Source organism: Perissodus microlepis, chromosome 15 (genome assembly GCF_051167445.1).
Source record: "Perissodus microlepis isolate ML-2025 ecotype Zambia chromosome 15, ASM5116744v1, whole genome shotgun sequence".
In the NCBI taxonomy this organism is placed as follows: domain Eukaryota; kingdom Metazoa; phylum Chordata; class Actinopteri; order Cichliformes; family Cichlidae; genus Perissodus; species Perissodus microlepis.
The window spans coordinates 21069949-21087961 of record NC_140475.1 but is presented as its reverse complement, the minus strand read 5'-3'; the positions used below and the strand labels follow the sequence as shown (position 1 = coordinate 21087961).

Here is an 18013-nt window from a genome sequence, read left to right as displayed (position 1 = left end):
CCCTAACTTTCCCACTAATTTTGGAAATGCTTCAGGAAAAGCACAAGGTAGACATATTTGTTTCTGAGAGCTGTCTCTTTTAGATTATCAGTTCAACTGAATGTTATTTAGAGCACAAAATACAAGCACCAATCATCTCAAGACAATTACATTATTTTTTTTATTCATAAACATAAACTAAAAATAATGTATTTTTTCTATCAGAAAAACAAGTTTGCCCAGTTCTTTATTCTGTGACTAAATAACTGTAACTCTAATAATGATAAATAATCTAGTCTTAGCTGAATATACACAATGTGTTTTGTCATTCAGGCAGATTATGAACTAGCATTAGGACACTGGCACAGTGCAGTACTAATATCGTACTCCAAGAAATAACAATCATATTTTAGACAGTTGTGAAGTCTACATCTGGAGATCGGAGTTGGCGGTGTAGTAAATCTGACCTGTAATGTTGAGTATTGAAAATTAATTTAAATTTGGGAGAGAGGGAGAAGGGATAGAAATGTTGCGCGGTCCCACAAGTGGGACACCTGGTCACTACTGGCATGTTAGCATACTAATGGGTTAAAAGGACTATTGTGCAGTCTCAAAGTGCTGCTAGCATGCTGTAAATAGGCTAAGCTTTGGGGAAAATTATTGCCACATTAAAATATAAACTTACTTTTCTTTGCTGCCAATAATTTTGATCTTGTCTTGGCTACAAAAACAAAAAAATAGTAAAGAACTACAAGTTTTAGGAAAGCTAGATATTTTGGGGCCCTCATGAAAGAAACACAGACCTGGTTCAGATCTGGCAGGTTTCTCCTCGTGGGCCTCAGAGGTTACATTTGCCCTCCTGCCAATGTCAAGTCTCGGTCTCAGTCTGAGTGGCTGTGGACGTGGTTCTGGATCTGTTTGATATGAATTTGAACCGAACCAAATCATCTTAATAAACAGAAATTATAATGCAGGGGTAACTGGGCTAAAGTTGATGATTAAAAACAGATCTTCAACCGAGAAGAAAATCTAATTTTCGTGAACCCATGCATGGTCTGACTTTTACCTGTCTTTGCTGTCGATGCCTTCACTTTGCTCCTGATAGGTGCCGCTTTTGAGGGGAGCAGAAACAATTATTTCCCAATCATCTTTCATGTCAGTGACATGAATTATGATTGGCTTTATGCAGATTAATGAATGTCAGTGAGTGCCGTCACCTGTCTTTTCAGAGGCTGATTTCCTCTTCTGTCGTTCAGCCGCAGGCTCTAACGTAATGAGGAAAAACTCATGATTAGCAGCCTGAATAATTTGTTTTCTCAGTCAACTATTAACTTCTACTTCACATGAAAGAGAAATGTGTTGGACTGCATTTCATTTTTTTAAATATTACAAATTTGACGAGATCCTAACGTCTAATCATGTTTACCTTTCTTAGGAGCTGCAGCACTTTTAGTTTTATGTTTTGCAGATGGATCTATGCAAACAAATTGGAACAAAATACAACAGAATTAAATATATAATGTTTAATTTTCATCATTTATATGTCTTAATAACAACAATAAAGGATATTTTACCTTTTTTTGCCCCTGCATGAATTCTGATTTTCTCTTTTTTAGCAGCTGCCACTGAAGTAACAAACACATAATAAGAACATTACACTTTTAAATCACAATCAAAATGCATTAGAAAGTATAGATCCATAGATACCAGATCACCTTTCTTTGCAGTGTCTTCTTTGGTTTTGTCTTTCAAAACAGCAGCGTCTAGTATTGAAAAAAATACATGAATTTATGGTATCCGTATCTTGGAAAAAGGTTTAAATATATATGAATATTTACAACAAAGCACAGCTATAATTACTGTGTGTATCACTTCTAACAATGTGAAGTGTGTACCAGTGGAAACACCAAATTATCCAGCTGTATACATGAATTACCTTTCTTTGTTTTCCCTTTGGCTGCTCCTGGCTCTGAGGGGATAATTGCAGTGAAATGCCCATGCCAAGTTAATTTTCTTTAATTAATGCATTCATATAGCACACAGTGCCATTGTACATCACTGTTATGTGCTGCAGCTGTCATTTGTTACAGTGAATATTCTAGTTAGCTGGCAAATTAAGTGTTTAGTGGATGTGGAGAGCGCTACAGTACCTTTGTCTGAATCAGCAGCCTTTGTTGTTGTTGTTTTTGCTGAAAATGACAAGACATTAATTACTATCACTGATGTAATTGTGATAAACACAACTTTCCACAAGAGTTTAACTTCTTAGTTTGTACCTTTCTTTGTGGAGACAGCAATCACGTCCTTCTCAGCAGCCTCTGGTTCTTAAAGGGGAAACAGTTGTAGGTTTATTTACTTTGTAGCATAATTTGAATTATATTAAAGTTTCACAGAAAAATTTAAGATTTTCAGGATAGTGTGGGGTTTTTTTTCAAGTGAAATGTATTTATGCTTTTATGTATTCGCTTATTTATCACACCTTATTCAAATATTTACTTATCAACAACTCTGTTTAATTAGTTGCACTATATTTTTAAGCCTCATTGATTTATTTGATCAGAGTTTTGTGATTTTCCTCCCAAACCTGTGGAAGGTGAGTAGAAAAAAATCTGTATATTTAAATATTTTTAAATGAATACCTTGAAAACAAGAAAGAACAAGAAAACAAGAACAAGAAACAACCATTTCAAAAGAAGAAAGAAAATAAATAGACATATCCTTCTCACCTTGAACCGGTGCTTCAGCAGGCTCAGCTTCAACAGCTGGAGTCAGGACCTCAGGTTGGGCAGGAGCTTTTTCTTCTTCTTCTGCAGCTTCTGGCTGTACAGGCTGGAGTGGCTGAACTGGATCTGGTGGAGGCGGCATCACAGGCTGAAGTGGTGGCTGATATGGTTGATACTGTGCGTACAGTGGATGCATTGGTGCTGGCGGAGGCTGTTGCTGATAAATGCCCTGTGTCTGTGGGGCTCCGGGATGGACAGGGTGGGCGGTCAGTACAGGAGCAGAGGGAGCTGAAAACAAAAACAAATACGCCTTTAACCTTACAGCAGAAGTCATTAAGCAACGGAGATTTAACTGTGACTGCAAACAGTACCAAAAAGTAAATACCTGACATGGTAGGAGGAGGGTAAGGATTGTCTGTGACTATGTGATGAACTGCAAGATAAAAAGCCAACTTTAAGCTGGTGCACAGTAAAGTCTTTAATTCAGCCTATATGACAACATTTCAGTGCACTGTGGAGATCCTTGTGCTTACCATACCATCCAGGTGGGGACGGGCAATAAACTGGTGCAGGTCTACAAGGCCCAACTGCAAAACATCAGTGCACATTTGCATTATTTATATAATCCAAAACTGGAATTACTGGAATAATACACAAACAAAGTCATATTCTTATTTTTATATTTTGGTATAAATGTTCTTTTAAATCAGGAGAAAAATATGAATGTTTTATACCTTCTTGTCCAGAGTCTGTGACCTGTTCTTGCTTTTTGGTCTTTGTCTCTGTGAATAAACAAGGTCACATTAAAAAAAAAAATACACTAACATAATTTGCTTTACTTTTGTAATACAGTGATCATGAATGTGACATATTTGTGGGGAAGTAATTGCTTACTTGTTTTGGAAGCCTTGGGTTTATCTACTTTCTTGGCTTTTTAGAATTGAAAAAGGTACAAATATTTAAATTCATAACGTATATGTGAAAAAGTAATTCTCTCCTGATTAACATTGAGACCAGTTTATGTGTGTATTAAATCTTAGTACCTTTCAGAAAAGGAGGAAATCTTCGGATCTTTGCGATTTTCGGAGGCAGCCCGACCATTCTGGGAAGAGCTGATTACGACATGACAAAAAATAACAAACAATAATAAGCGCATCATTTTAAAGATCAAATTCATATAAAAATAACAATCAGTGATACCTGTCTTTTTGGGCTTTTCAGCTGTCTTTAGAGTCTTTACAGTCCTCACAGTTTCCCGATCTGAAAATGAACATAAGGGATAAAAAAAGCAAATTGATAAATTATCTCTGAATCAAAAAGCTTAATTAAAGTTACAACTTCATATCCAAGTGATGCAAATTATTCTAATTTTACAGGGTGAGATAATATTGTTCCCTGAATTATTCCCCTGTAGAGCTTATGGGAGGTTACTGTGAAACATAATAATGACTTAAACTTTGTCTCTTGGGAGTTTTGCAGGTAACGTCAGTGAGTATATCTTAAATAGGAACTTTTTATTTGTTTTTTTACCATTACCTTTTCTCCTTCTCACAGCAGAAACTCTCTTGGGAGCATCTGAAAATATAAACAAAGCTAAAGCTACAAACTGGAAGAGGAACACAGAGGCTTGTGAAGAGTCACGTACTTATGACACTGCATGCAGCACACAACATGATGCATATCTGCATATCTAGTACAGGTTTATGTTCCAGCATAATCAGCATTTATAAACTACAGTTTAAAAATGTTGATTAAAGTGGAAGAATCAAACAAAAATGAGTATAATGTCTACCCTTTATTAAAATGCTTTTTTTGTATTGTTTATATGACACAATGCAATAAGATGCGATATTATCATCACACCCTCCATCTAAATAATGTATTATTTATACAGTAGAGTTGTTTTTAATAATGAACCTGACTGTGAGGTAAGAAAAACAAAGAGACTCCAGCTCAAATCTCATATGAGATCACTTTTAAGTTTTACATTGAGTTGCATTTTTATTTTCTGTGTCACACAAGGCTTTAAAAAAAAAAACAATCCACTTGGTTGATACACAGAGACTTAAATACATGATCTAAATGTTAAACATGTTTGGGTTCCAAGTTACACCCAGTTTCTTATGAGCACCATCACATATTCTACATTCTCTCTGTTGCACCATCTTTACATTAAAATTTAACTACAGCTTGCACAAAGAACATATTTAGTTTTTATCTTGTGGAGAACAGTGATGGTGCATTATGATGCAATATGATCTATAAATCCTCAGAAAAAAAACAAGCGTTTCACGTGTGTTGAATATGAAAACTGAAATGATACATGGGATTTTTTCTGCTTTTAAGACTAAAAAATACTAAAAAAAAAATCATAGTTTTGATTCTGTATGCATCTGAAACAGTTAGAAAGTTAGAAAACTCAATTTGTTTTTTTGTCAAATTACTGAATGAATTAAAACTTGCACAAATGATCAATACAATTGCTGCGTGTAGGAAAATAAAAGAAGTATAGATACAATGTAATCGCATAAGATAAAACATGTGCTAAATGTTTTCTCACAAGGGTTTTTTTTAATCTATTGCCATATACTGTTATTAGATAATACAGTTTCCACCTCATTAAAATAACGTCTTTTATATGAAATACACTTCATCATTTATTTCACTTAAAAACCTTAGGTACTTTAAAAAAAAAACACAGTACTTTAAATTCAACCACACAGTCTTTCACTGACACTGTGTTATAAGAAAAATGTACAGCAGACATTATGAAACAATCACAGACCTTTTGCCTTAACAGCCTTAGTGGGAGACTCTTTGGCCTTTGCAGAGTGCATACAGGGACACACTGGAATCACAAAGCATAAAATTAATGTTACCCTGACAAACAAATATGACAAAGCATTTATAATTCTCCTCAGGTTCTGACCTGTGGGTTCTGTCTTTGGCGCTGCCTCCTCTGGTCCAGGAACAGGTTTGATCACATCCACCGATGCTTTCTCATCCTCATCTTCGTCTTCATCATACTCCTCTTTCTTGTCTTCTTGTTCATCTACAGATTTCTCAGGTTTGGAAATTGGCTCTTCATCTTTGCCGTCATCCTTCTCCTCCGGAGCTGCAGGCCGGGTGGTGCCTGTAAAAGCAGAAAGTGGCTCTATCGTAGAATCATGTCACACAACAAGAAAAAAACGAAAGGATTTGAGGTTTTCTACTCTGTTAAGGGCAACAAAGCAATTAAAGAAATTTGAGCAGGATAGACTCTTGACTTTCAGGAACAATATGTGTGATGAAATAAAATAAGCTACAGTCAATTTAAACTTACCACCTTCTACAGAGATTCCAATGACATTTCAGTGTTTTTGGTAAGCTGTAAATTGGCCTCTCAATCTTCCACTCTTGCATATTTTTTAAGGTGGACAAGCACTGATAGTGTTGCCTGCTTAGGGCAGAAATAAATGTACAACTGTAAAACATTTAAATAAAATAGATGCTTTTTACTGCCTACAAAAGGTATACTATTAACAATATTTGTAGAGATAATTGCAAAAGAATTTGAAAAATGAATGAACAAAACTTCTTAGAAATTTACTGGCCATATAACCTCAATATGACACACATAGCTTTGATGCTTTTGAATCCAGTTTATCTGATATGTTTCTCTAAGTTTGACTGACCTGTAGGTGGCAGTGCGAAGTCACAGATTTCACAGTCACACATGACATACTGCCCACTCTTTAATAAATATGTTGTTGCTGCTTATTATATGTCTTATTTGCATCTCCTTTAATAAGATGCTACCTTTTTAAATTATTATTATTAGTGTTGCCTTCTATTCCTACTATCAGGAATACATATATTTCGGTTTCATTGCACATTAACAGGTTTTAGAAACAATATTGAACACATTTATGAATCCTTTGCACCACAACAGCTGTTTGATACAAACCTGTTTCTTTTGTTTCTGCGTCTTCAGTCTTCCCTTCATCTTCAGCCTCTTCGAGCTCATCCCCTTCTTCATGGTCTTCATCAGCCTTTGCTGCCTCCTCCTGGACAGTTAATGTTCCTGCAGCAGCAGCTGTAAAAACACAGAACACAATATACTATGACAACTGTGTATTTAAAGCATGAAATATGAAAAATCACCTTTCCTGTGCTGCTTCTAGCTCATTTCTGTCCATCCTTCTTGTGTTTATAAGAACTAAATGTAAAAAATAAAGTTGTACAATACCTGCCATCAAGATTTCACTAACACCATCATCTTCTTCATCTTCATCCTCGTCTTCTTCATCCTCCTCATCCAGAGAGCTTGTATCAACATCCTGATCATCAGTTGTGTCATAAGAGTCACTCAGAATTGTTTCTCCAGTGGAGTCCTCATCCGTTTCAAAGGAAATGTCATCCTCATCATCTTCATCACCTAAGACGCCGCTGTCTGTGCTCGTAAAGGGAGGAATGCCAGCTTCCTCCTCCTCTTCCTCTTTGTCATCATCAGGGATGCCCTCTTTAGTGACATCAGGTTTGTCTTGAGCATCTTTGTGTTTAAGGTCTTCAAGGATATCTTTGTCAAAGTCCAGGTCAAGGTCATCATCTTTAAGGTCTTCTTCATCATCTTCATCATCTTCATCATCTGCAAAGTGTTCGGAGGATGCAACAGAGATGTCCTCGTCTGATTGGTCCAGCTCCTCATCATCTTCCTCCTCGTCTGTGTCTTCTACAGTTTTTATGTCTTCTTCCAAGTCTTCATCTTCAGCAGGAAGAGGAGAAAGATCTTCTTCATCTTCATCTTCTTCCTCTGCCAGTTTGTGATCAATATCTTCCTCATCCTCACTACCAGCTACAATAGGAGGAAGATCCAGGTCATCGCTAGTGTCTTCTGTAATGACATCATCACTATCAGTAACACCCTCAGCTAGTCTATCATCTTCATCATCTTCTTCATCATCCTCCAACTCGTCCTCCCCCTCTTCCTCTTCACTGGAAAGAAGTTGATCGTCACTGGTTTCATCTTCATCCTGTTCTTCTTTGTCTTTTTCATCATCTTCATCGGGTAAAGTTACCTCTTCGTCACTGTCTGTCACCCCAACAGGAACATCGGACTCAGAATCAGGAGATACAGCCGACTCTTCATCCTCAGAAGTGGAAATGGGTTCAGGAGAAACTTCATCATCCTCCTCCTCTTCCTCATCCTCCAGTTCTTCGCCTTCCTCCTCTTCCTCATCCTCCAGTTCTTCGCCTTCCTGCTCTTCATCTCCTTTGGCCTCTTCCTCCTCCCCCTCCTCCTCATCCTCCAGTTCTTCGCCTTCCTCCTCTTCCTCATCCTCCAGTTCTTCGCCTTCCTGCTCTTCATCTCCTTTGGCCTCTTCCTCCTCCCCCTCCTCCCCCAATTCCTCCTCCTCCTCATCTACTTCTTCTTCCTCCTCATATTCCTCCTCTTCATCATATTCATCTCCATACTCCTCATCATACTCCTCCTCTTCCTCATATTCATCTCCATACTCCTCCTCCTCTTCCTCATATTCATCTCCATACTCCTCCTCCTCTTCCTCATATTCCCCTTCTTCCTCCTCCTCTTCCTCCTCCCCAGCCTCCTCTCCTTCATCTCCTTCTTCTTCTTCTGCCTCTCCCTCCCCTGCTTCATCCTCCAGAACTTCAGTCATTGGTGGTTGCTTTTGTGCTTGCATTCCTATGACTATAAAAAATAAAATGGGTTATTCAAATTAAGAGAGCAGTAAAAAGTAAAAATCCCGCAATTTCTCTTTGAATAATATTGTATTAACACAAAAATGGTAAAATTCAAGTGTCACACTTATCAATGCTAGATTTTCACTACACATTACTATGGATTCATGATAACTATGACGTTGCTATACTGACAAAAAGTGATGATGGTTAAAATTAGTCTATTAAAATAGCAATAATAAAAGTAGAAATAATTAAAATGAGTCAATAATAATAATAATAATAATAATTTTGTAAAAGTCAGTGATATATTAATTTTGTACACAAACTATCTTAAAGCTTAAGTAACTATTGTTATTGTTTTGTATATTTTCATTAGTTTTTATTTTTTCATTTACTTTTTGTAAGAGTTTGCTTGTTTCAGTGTTATTATTTGAAATTGTTTAGGTTTAGCTGAGTTTTTATTCGTTTATTTACAATGTGATTGTTTATAATCATTACAAAATGGTAGTTCTTGGTCAGGTGCAAAATTGAAACTCAGAATAGCTATTACAACACTTTCTCTCTATTTCTTTCACAGTACATTTGACTTGTGGTTTTTTTTTTCGAAGGCATTTTTAAAAATTCAGTTTATTTAAATATATTTTCACACTTACTTTTAGTTTTCAGTCTGGATTTAGTTAAGCATAATCTTCAGTGACTCAATTAGGCTAGCCTGTAAGTCAAGGCACAGGGTAGGGTAAATTAGCGCACCCATGAGCGCACCTCACCGAAGTGGCTACATTGTGTTAGCTCAAATGCTCAAAGGCCAAAAAAAGCTGGAAGAGCAGCACTAAAGGCAGGCTACAAATCAGTAATTAAGCCCTCAGCTGTGTACCCGTCTCCACTGCCTCACTTAACAAGGTAACACCGGCCGAACTGCTGCTACATGAATGAATCAGACTAATTTAGCCAGTTTGTTGTGGTTAGTGACTCACTCCACATGTGAGAGAATTTATTTCAGCAACAGAAAAGTGAATACCTAACAGGCAGTGACCTTACTCAGTCATAGAGTTTAAGTAAGCTAAGGCTGCAGTTGTTGCTGAAAGAGAAGAATAAGTCTGTAAGAAAACGTCCATAACTTTTATGCTCATTTAAATTCTTGTTTGCTCTGTACCTGCTGCTTTGCTATGTATCAGTGACAGCTACCTGCTTGCATACTTAGTACTTGCTTTGGTCCTATTTCTATTATTCTCCTCCTATTCTCTATGTTACTTGTTAAGCACCTTGGCATACCCTTGGTTTTTAAGTGTGCTTTATAAATAAAGTTTATTATTATTATTATTATAACCGTAAATGTAGTGCAGATAGATGGTTCACTGCCTCATATGCATGGTTTGGCACAGTTCTTTTTTTTTTAAATTATGTTTATTGCTATAGTAAAGGCATGGAGTAAAATTACACTGAAAACGGGGATTAAGGAGAACCTAATATTGGTGATGGGCGTGATAAGTATTCCATTAATCTAAATGAAGTATTTAGCAGTAAAATTGGCAACAAAGTAAAAAATGAGAGTTACAGACCTTTAGTTCGTGATGGTAGAAATTCTCCTGCAGCACAGAAAAAAAAAATGATATATGTAATTAAAGAATTTAAAAACCAAATGTTTCACTCTTAGTACAATTAGTATAGCAATTCACAGACACATTTAGTGGAAATTAAGAAGCTCAGTTGTGGCAATTAGCATCAGTTGGTTGCAAGTTAGATGCAAACAATCCTACAATCAGAAGAGCTGCTTGAATCAGTGCAACTAAAAAAAAGAGAGAAGTAAGATTCTGCTTTTAGTTGACTATTATGATTTTCTTTTGTTTCCATCATTAGTCTGTTATTAGGTGTGAGAACTGAACTTATCATTATTTCATTAAATTTCATAAGAACATTCTCAGAAATGTATTAATATTGAATACCTTCTGTTTTCTTACTTTTCACCTCCACTTCATCATCCACATCATCCAACCAACTTGAATCTTTGAGATGGTTCATAGATATAGTCAACTTGGATATAACACCATTTCAGCAAACAAGATTCTGTCCCTGCTGGCATCTTTATTCAGGCATGTCTATGAATACCTTCCAACAAACTTTCTTTAAACTTAAATAATTCAGTAAACTATGTCTGTAAAATATGAAGCTTATGCAATGACGTCTGTTGTATCTTCTATTAATACAACAAATCAAAACTTCTAGAAAAAAAAATCTATTTTTTTTTCAGAGATACATTAAAAAAAACGTGCAGTACATGTGTTGTTCATTGTAATGAAACACATTAGTCAAAGCAGTAGCATGCCCCCAGAAACTGCCATTTCAGAGTTTTGATTTTTCATGCGTAATGACAGTTGAAATTACTTTTCCTGGAGGGGGTTTATGTTGGTAGAAGTCCACTTAAACCCCCCAGAGAATATATAATACAGAGAACAACACATGTAAAGCAGCACAGTGAAAAGGAAGTCCAAAAAGCAGCAAGCAAGGCTTTTCAGTTCAAATTCTGCAGCTGGATGATTATATGGGATATGCACTCAAAAGCAGAATTAGTACAAACCTTTTTTTCTGACTGCATATAGAGTTCCTGGAGAAGAAGAGAGAAAAGTGAAAACTAGCATATCATCAGATAAATTGCAGTCACAGAATTTGAATACGTTCATAAAGTCATGAACCTTCATCGTCGTCTGGAGCAATTAAGTTGGCAGCAAATTTCACTATTCCTGTGATTATGTTTGATGATTCGTCCACGGCATCGTTTACCGCCTTCATGGGGTCTGAGCTGATCTTGCTGAGGCCTCCTGATGGAGCATGAACATGAATACAGGCACACAAACAAAAAGATGTTTTAGTTACTCGTGACGTTTGACTGAAGTTGTTCACCTGCTTGTTTTTGTACCAAGCCCAACAATTAAGAGTTCCTCAACTCTTATTGTCACATTTCCTCAATACAGACAAAGCTATCATTCCTCTAGAGTGAGGAATTGAGAAAGCATGAAGTTCAAACTGGGATGGGGCAACAGAAGCTTAACTTGAAAGGCAGAAATCTGCATTTCAGGAGTTTTTCAATCTTCAATTACAAAGAACAGTAACCGACATTCCAGTTTAACCATCACAAAGGGCTGCAAATATAGAGCATATTGCTGTGCAAAAAGCATTTAAAATTCATATTGACTGTCTTTCATCAAGTTGGTGTTCATAGTTTTAAAAGTCAGGCTGACAAGTTTTTTTTTTCTTTTGTTCATATTTAAATATTTTTGTTTATCTTTGTTTGAACATCTGTATTTGAATCTGACATTGAATCTGCACATTAGAACTTGTGCAATAAATTCCTTTAAACTGAATTCAATTAAACTCACAAGACTAGTATTTTCTGACTTGTTTGCAAGACAATTTGATGAAAGAGGGACCTGCATTCCAAGTGGAAATACCACCAAAACATTGTTCATGTTGGAATTACCTAGATGAGCCTTAACAGATTTTGTTTACCTTGAAATAAAACAGAATTTATACCAAGTAAAGCTAAAATATGCACTGCGAAAAAGGAAAAACAGAAATGCAGTGGAACACAGTTTGGTTTAAAATCCGAAGATTTCAGGAGAGCTTGAGTTTCTTACTCTGTAGACAGAGAACACTGATTCTTGCAGTAAATAAATCAAGCATACCTGAATTTCAAATATTCAAAATAATTTTTGGAAACAGAAAATATGTTACTTTTACAAATATTCTAATTTTTTTGAATAATAACAAAACAAATACCACCTAAGAAACCGAGCAGGAATTAGTCCACTTCATTTATAGAACCTCTTCTGACTATAAACTACTCTTAACATGACTGAACACCTAGAAAACAGACAGAATCAAGCATGAATGCAGTAATAGACAAAAAGCAGTCTTTAGCCTAATTTATCATCCCTCTACAGGTCCAACATGGCTGTAAAGGACTTTCTAACATTGACGGCTAACATTACCAGTCAATGTTAGGGAGTTAGTAGCTGTTTTTATTAGTGCCCTTAGACGAAGTGTCTGTTCTGATGATTTGGTAGCAGATATGGTGCCTTGCCTCTACTCCCTGAATCCTTAAAAACCCTCCTGGGTGGGTGACCTGGTTGGATGAAAAACACAGTGGCAATAAGTAAAGAATTTAAGTATAGTGATGAAGCAAAGGAAAACAAAGAAAGTGAAAGGAAAGGAAGGGTCGTGTAAGCTGAAGTATTTGTGTTGACATTAAGGTTATTTTAAACTAAACTAAAACAAAAAACTGAAAACGGAATGAATTAACTAAAATTAAAGTAAAGGCATTGGAGTAGAAATAAAAATAAATTTAAAAAAAAACTATACAGAATTTTTTTTTTTATCACTTTTCACTGTAAAATTGTCAGTGCCACAATTTTAAGTTGAATTGAGAGTTAAAAACATAATTGATTAACAATACTGTGAAGTGGGGAAATTGGTTTGGTACTACTGCTACTATCCCAGATTCTTTTGTGTATGAGCGTTGGGTTAGAACACAGCTTAAATTAATAGATTTCCAAGCATTGCTTTTTAATATAGTGATGACAAAATGACCCAATGCTTGTTATTTGGTGGTGTTACTGTTACATATGAACATATAAAGAAATTAAACTAGCAAGCTTTATACCAGTTGTTCATAATTGCAGACATCTAACAGTGTGTGGTAAGTAAATGCATTCAAATAAAATCAGAGTTTAAAAAAAAATGCTTCAAACAACAGAAGTATCGGAAAACTGTGAAACGACTTTATCAGCGTAATCATTTGTCCTTCCCATGGAAGATCATTCACTCATAGCTGTATGAAGGTTCATGAGATTTTACAAATGATAAACACTGAAGGCACGTCCAACGAGATTAACAACATATTCACACACCTTGAGGTACATGTTGTTGCTATTATTATACTAGCCTTATCTTTGGTTTAAGATGCCAAAGATCGTTTGTGTAAATATGAAATGAGCTTCATCTCACGATAAACCTTATGGCCTGTTGAAGAAAAAAGTTTAATAATAAACAATAAATGCAAATATAGATTGCAATAAAAACTTTGACCTAGTGCAGATAAGGCACCCAGGTACTGTTGGGTTCCCTTTTTTTTTTTAATGAGGCAAGACGAATAAACTCAAAGTATAAGTTTTCAAAATTTACAGAGCAGTTGAAGGTTGAGGTTAAAACTGCATGCCAACCAGACGTCACAGGGCGTCACACCAAAACAGTAAACACTTTTATTATGAGACACATGAACAGAACATTAACATGATTGGTTAAAAAGTTGGGGAGTAGCTGTAGTTTAGACTTGGCTTTTCCCTTATTTGGGACTTGGTCTGGCTCTTGGCTCATCTTACATCTCCTGGATTGGAGAGCTCCCTGTAATGAGAAGAACTACAACGCTGCCCTACCTGCACACACAGACACCAGAATTTATGACCTCCAGTACTTTTCTAGACCAAGTTTGTGTTGTGTGGGTGTGCCATCATCTTTCAACACTCAACTCTATATTGGCAACAAAACATAATGTATAATAACAGATGAAACATAAATGTATGAAACAAAAATGAGTTAATTGTGGAATACAAAATAATGAGGTATATTTGCATTAAAGTTAAAAAGTAAATTCTTCACAGTATACTGGTTCTCAGGGTCATGCTTAATTATTTGTTATTAGTTATTTGGCACAGCATACTATAGGTGAACCTATCTAATGAGACATAATTTCTCTAATTTGCTCATATACTGCTTAGAAATTTCCCTCTTTATCACTCCAAAGTGAATACAGTTATTGCAGCTGCTTTGGTCAAACCAGTCCCATTTGGTTGTTCATTGATTGACTTCCTGCATTAGCAAGTTTACCCTCAAAATATCATTTTCAACTCCACAGGAAACTGAAAGGCTGCTGATACTGTACCTGAAATGGTCTTGTAGTCCATTAGATCAAACATAATGACGAACACACAAGACCAAGTAATGATAAGAGCCAGAACCAAGATCCAGGCCAGCGGGGAGCTGAAAGTAGAGTAAAAGTCATCTGTAAAAGATTTCTTCAACACCCGCATAGGTGGTGCCCCAGCGTCTCCGTTCTTGTGATCGAGGACCATGGTTGTAGTGGTCGATGTTCGTGCTAATGAACAAAATATCAGAAACTTTGGTTAGTAAAATATGCACAGCACCTTTTTAATTTTTTTATCCCTAATATTCTAAGAAAATTAGTAAAATCAGAAGCTATGAAAACAAAACCCATTGCTTTATTTAAATACACATTACAAAAACTCTTCACTAGGAGCTACTGTTGGTGCAGTTACAGCCTGGTTTGCCACTTATAGCAGAGGTGAGAAGTAAAAAAGTACAAATACTTTGTTACTGTACTTCAGGTTTAAACTATTTGAGGGAAATTTATTTTTCTTAGCATGTACATCTTCAAAGATCAAAGCAATGTAAGCCTATATAAAGGAAACAATGATGCACAAAACAGTCTGACTGGCTGAAATGGCATTTTTGGTGCAGATGTCTTAAAGTTTTGGTCGTGAAACTTCAGCACAAAGAGAGTAATGGCTGGGAGCCTGGTTTCTCCAGCTTCCTCCCACAGTCCCAAGCTTTTTGTTTGCAAGTTTAACAAGCAATTCTAATTTGGCCAAAGGTCTGAATGTGAGATTGAACGGTTGCCTCTGTGTGTTGGCCAGCCATAGAGCAAAGTGTTCATGGTTTACCTTGGCTGTCCCCTAGGAAGGTTTGGATTTGCTCCGGTCCTGTACGATTCAGATATGAGTGGGAAAAAAGTCATCCTGGATGTTGATACTGATGTGGAGTGGGTAATGTGTTAGAAATAAAAGAATGCCATCTTGTTTGATCTAAATTGTCAAACTACAGAATGCTGACTTTAAAAAGCATCCTGAAAAACCAAAATTTTAAAAAATGATATAAATGGCCTGTATTTGTATAGCGCTTTTACTAGTCCCGCCTAGGGACCCCAAAGCGCTTTACACACCCAGTCATACACACATTCACACACTGGTGGAGGCAAGCTACAGTTGTAGCCACAGCTGCCCTGGGGCAGACTGAAGTGTCTTGCCCAAGGACACAACGACCGAGACTGTCTGAGCCAGGGCTCGAACCGGCAACCTTCCGATTACAAGGCGAACTCCCAACTCTTGAGCCACAGTCGCCCCAGCTACTAGTGAAGAGTTTTTGATATGGCAGGCTAGTCCATTTTGACGAAATTTCGGTGGAGCAACACAAATCAGTACTGAGTAGACGTATGCCTAACACATGCTTCTATATGTTTCTGACAATGTCAGAGCATGCACCTAATGAGATGATGTATGGTGTCCTGGGGGATCTCTCAGATCTGAACCAGGGTATTACTGAGCTCCTAGACAGGCTGAGGTGCAACATGGTGGCATCAGACGGACTAAAACATAATGTCCCACAGGTGTTCTCTTGGATTTAGGTCAGGCAAGCATGGGGGCCAGTGCCTATGCTAGGCACTTTCTGCATAGTCTTGCCACATTAGGCCGGGCGTTACTGTGCATCAGGAGAACCCATTGCATGAGCATTGAATCTAACAGTGGTGATACCTAATGGCAATCAGGGTGCTGTTGCCTGTGAAGGTCTGTTTGTCCCTTGATATCCCGACGATAGCTCACTAGAGGACATTGGGCCTTCAGGCCACCCTCATAAAGTCTGTTTCACACCAGTGATCTGCTGGGTGTCGTTTTGTAGCTCTGGCAGTGCTCATCCTATTTCTCTTTGTACAAAAGAGCAGATACCGGTCCTGCTGCTGGGTTAAGGACCTTCTACGACCCCGTTTAGCTCTCCTAGAGTAACTGCCTGTCTCCTGGAATCTCCTCCATGTACTTGAGACAGAGCTGGAAGACAAACCAAACTTTCTGGCAATGGCATGTATTGACATGTCATCCTGGAGGAGCTATGCAACCTCTGTAGGGTCTAGGTATCAGCTCATGTGACCAGTGGTGACACTGACCCTAGCAAAACTAGTAAAAAATTATTCCTGTTTTGGGGTTGTCTCATTGTTGCCCCTTATGCACACCTGTAGGCATTTTTAATGACACCTAATCAGCTTAAACTGACCAACTGACCACATCAATGTGCCAAGAAATTGGACTGACTTGGTTCTATACTCTGATTAAAGAGTGTTCATTTAAATGTTTTGAGCACTGTATAAAATAAACTAACTAGCCTTAGTTTCTCATTATTCAACCACAGTTAGTGTTAATGTTTAAATTCAGATTGGTCTTTATCCTATGACAGCTCAGATAGTGCTCCAGCTCCCATGCCATCCTCAAGTGGAAAGTGGAAAGAAAGTGGATGAATGATTGATGGATAGTTTTAGTTTATCCTGTAAGTGAGCAGTTACCATCCATGCCCATATGATTTATTTAGACTCACTAACCAAGTGTTGTTAGTGTAGATTTCTTAATCTGGATTTTTGTGTGTTTTCATTTATGTTTTTTTTAATGTATTGTTTTGCTTGGGCTCTGCTTCATACAACAGTGCAGCATAAAGAGTTTGCTTTGTCTCATAACACCAGTCACCATCCAGTTGTTCATATTTCTGTGGGTGTATTAAGCTTAGACCACCTGTTGACTCTCTTCAGCTCAGTGTTGGCAGCTACTGTGGGATACTCTGTTACTGCTGACTCAAACAGCATAGCAGGACTCTAAACACACATAGAGCAATTAGGTTAGAGGGAGGTGTGTGTGTGTGTGTGTTTGATTTTTACTGGTCTTTTCAAAACATGAATAACAAGTTGTGGAGCCTGTTGTGAGATGACTGTAATGACACCATTGAGTTGTTGTAGTTTAAACTGAGAGTAAATGTTCTCTAAAATGTCAATGGACGTATTTTATAGCAGTCATTTCTCTACCCAGGATTTTTCAACTCTCTCTCTGCTCACAAAGTTTTCAGTCAGCACTAAAGAGCAGTCATCAACATTATAATAGAGTTCTATTTTTAACCTATTCCATAATTGGCCATTTATATGTTTAAGTCTAACCAACATTTTCCTTTATCAAGAAATCGCAAAATATCTTACACACACACACACACACAACCCCGTTCAGCTATCTTAGTGAGGACCTTCATTGACATAATGCTTTCCCTAGCCCCTTACCCTAACCCTAACCGTTAAAAATGAATGCCTAACCCTTACCCTATACCTAACCATAACCTAATTGTAACCCTGACACTAAAATCACATTTTGAGCCTAAAAAATGCCTTTAAATGCCTTCAAATTTGTGAGGACCAGGTTGTGTGTCCTCACAAGTGACTGTTGGTTCTCACAAGTATAGTAGAATGCAGATTTCGGTCCTCACAAAGATAGCTAGACAGGAACACACACACACACACACACAAGTGCCTGTTCAAAGCCAGGAAAACCCCTGCCACCTGTAATATTAATAACCACTGATACAGAACCTTCAGAAATACTGCCTGTGCTATGAAACATGTCTAAATCTTTGTTTTCAAATAATATTTCTTTATGTTTTTTAACAGCTTTTACTTTGTCCTGGGTTTGTCAGTCTATCCACACGCCTAGTTGAAAGTATATGGACAATTAGTGACCACACTACAATCAAACTGG

At 37.1% G+C, this 18013-nt stretch overlaps 2 protein-coding genes across 2 annotated transcripts in view; one reads left to right on the top strand and one right to left on the bottom strand.

Moving 5' to 3' along the window:
• The window catches only part of LOC146372127 (clavesin-2), a 66982-nt gene extending 60474 nt beyond the window's left edge, over positions 1-6508 (top strand). The window contains exon 6 of the transcript XR_014802702.1: positions 5761-6508. The gene's annotated coding sequence lies outside the window, so the exon portion shown is untranslated. The remainder of the gene's footprint in view (positions 1-5760) is intronic.
• LOC146372126 (uncharacterized) overlaps positions 1-18013 on the bottom strand; it is a 30077-nt gene that overhangs the window by 7151 nt on the left and 4913 nt on the right. Inside the window, exons 2-27 of the mRNA XM_084952714.1 lie at positions 14320-14532; positions 11075-11200; positions 10960-10986; positions 9944-9970; positions 6931-8391; positions 6649-6777; positions 5632-5835; positions 5488-5550; positions 4239-4277; positions 3903-3962; positions 3746-3814; positions 3597-3632; positions 3437-3484; positions 3236-3289; positions 3088-3135; positions 2706-2990; positions 2256-2303; positions 2130-2168; positions 1916-1948; positions 1695-1742; positions 1554-1604; positions 1406-1453; positions 1197-1244; positions 1046-1090; positions 783-893; positions 665-700 (exon numbers count right to left, since the gene is read on the bottom strand). Coding sequence (XP_084808840.1) covers positions 665-700; positions 783-893; positions 1046-1090; positions 1197-1244; positions 1406-1453; positions 1554-1604; positions 1695-1742; positions 1916-1948; positions 2130-2168; positions 2256-2303; positions 2706-2990; positions 3088-3135; positions 3236-3289; positions 3437-3484; positions 3597-3632; positions 3746-3814; positions 3903-3962; positions 4239-4277; positions 5488-5550; positions 5632-5835; positions 6649-6777; positions 6931-8391; positions 9944-9970; positions 10960-10986; positions 11075-11200; positions 14320-14532 — 3396 coding nt within the window. The remainder of the gene's footprint in view (positions 1-664; positions 701-782; positions 894-1045; positions 1091-1196; positions 1245-1405; positions 1454-1553; positions 1605-1694; positions 1743-1915; positions 1949-2129; positions 2169-2255; positions 2304-2705; positions 2991-3087; positions 3136-3235; positions 3290-3436; positions 3485-3596; positions 3633-3745; positions 3815-3902; positions 3963-4238; positions 4278-5487; positions 5551-5631; positions 5836-6648; positions 6778-6930; positions 8392-9943; positions 9971-10959; positions 10987-11074; positions 11201-14319; positions 14533-18013) is intronic.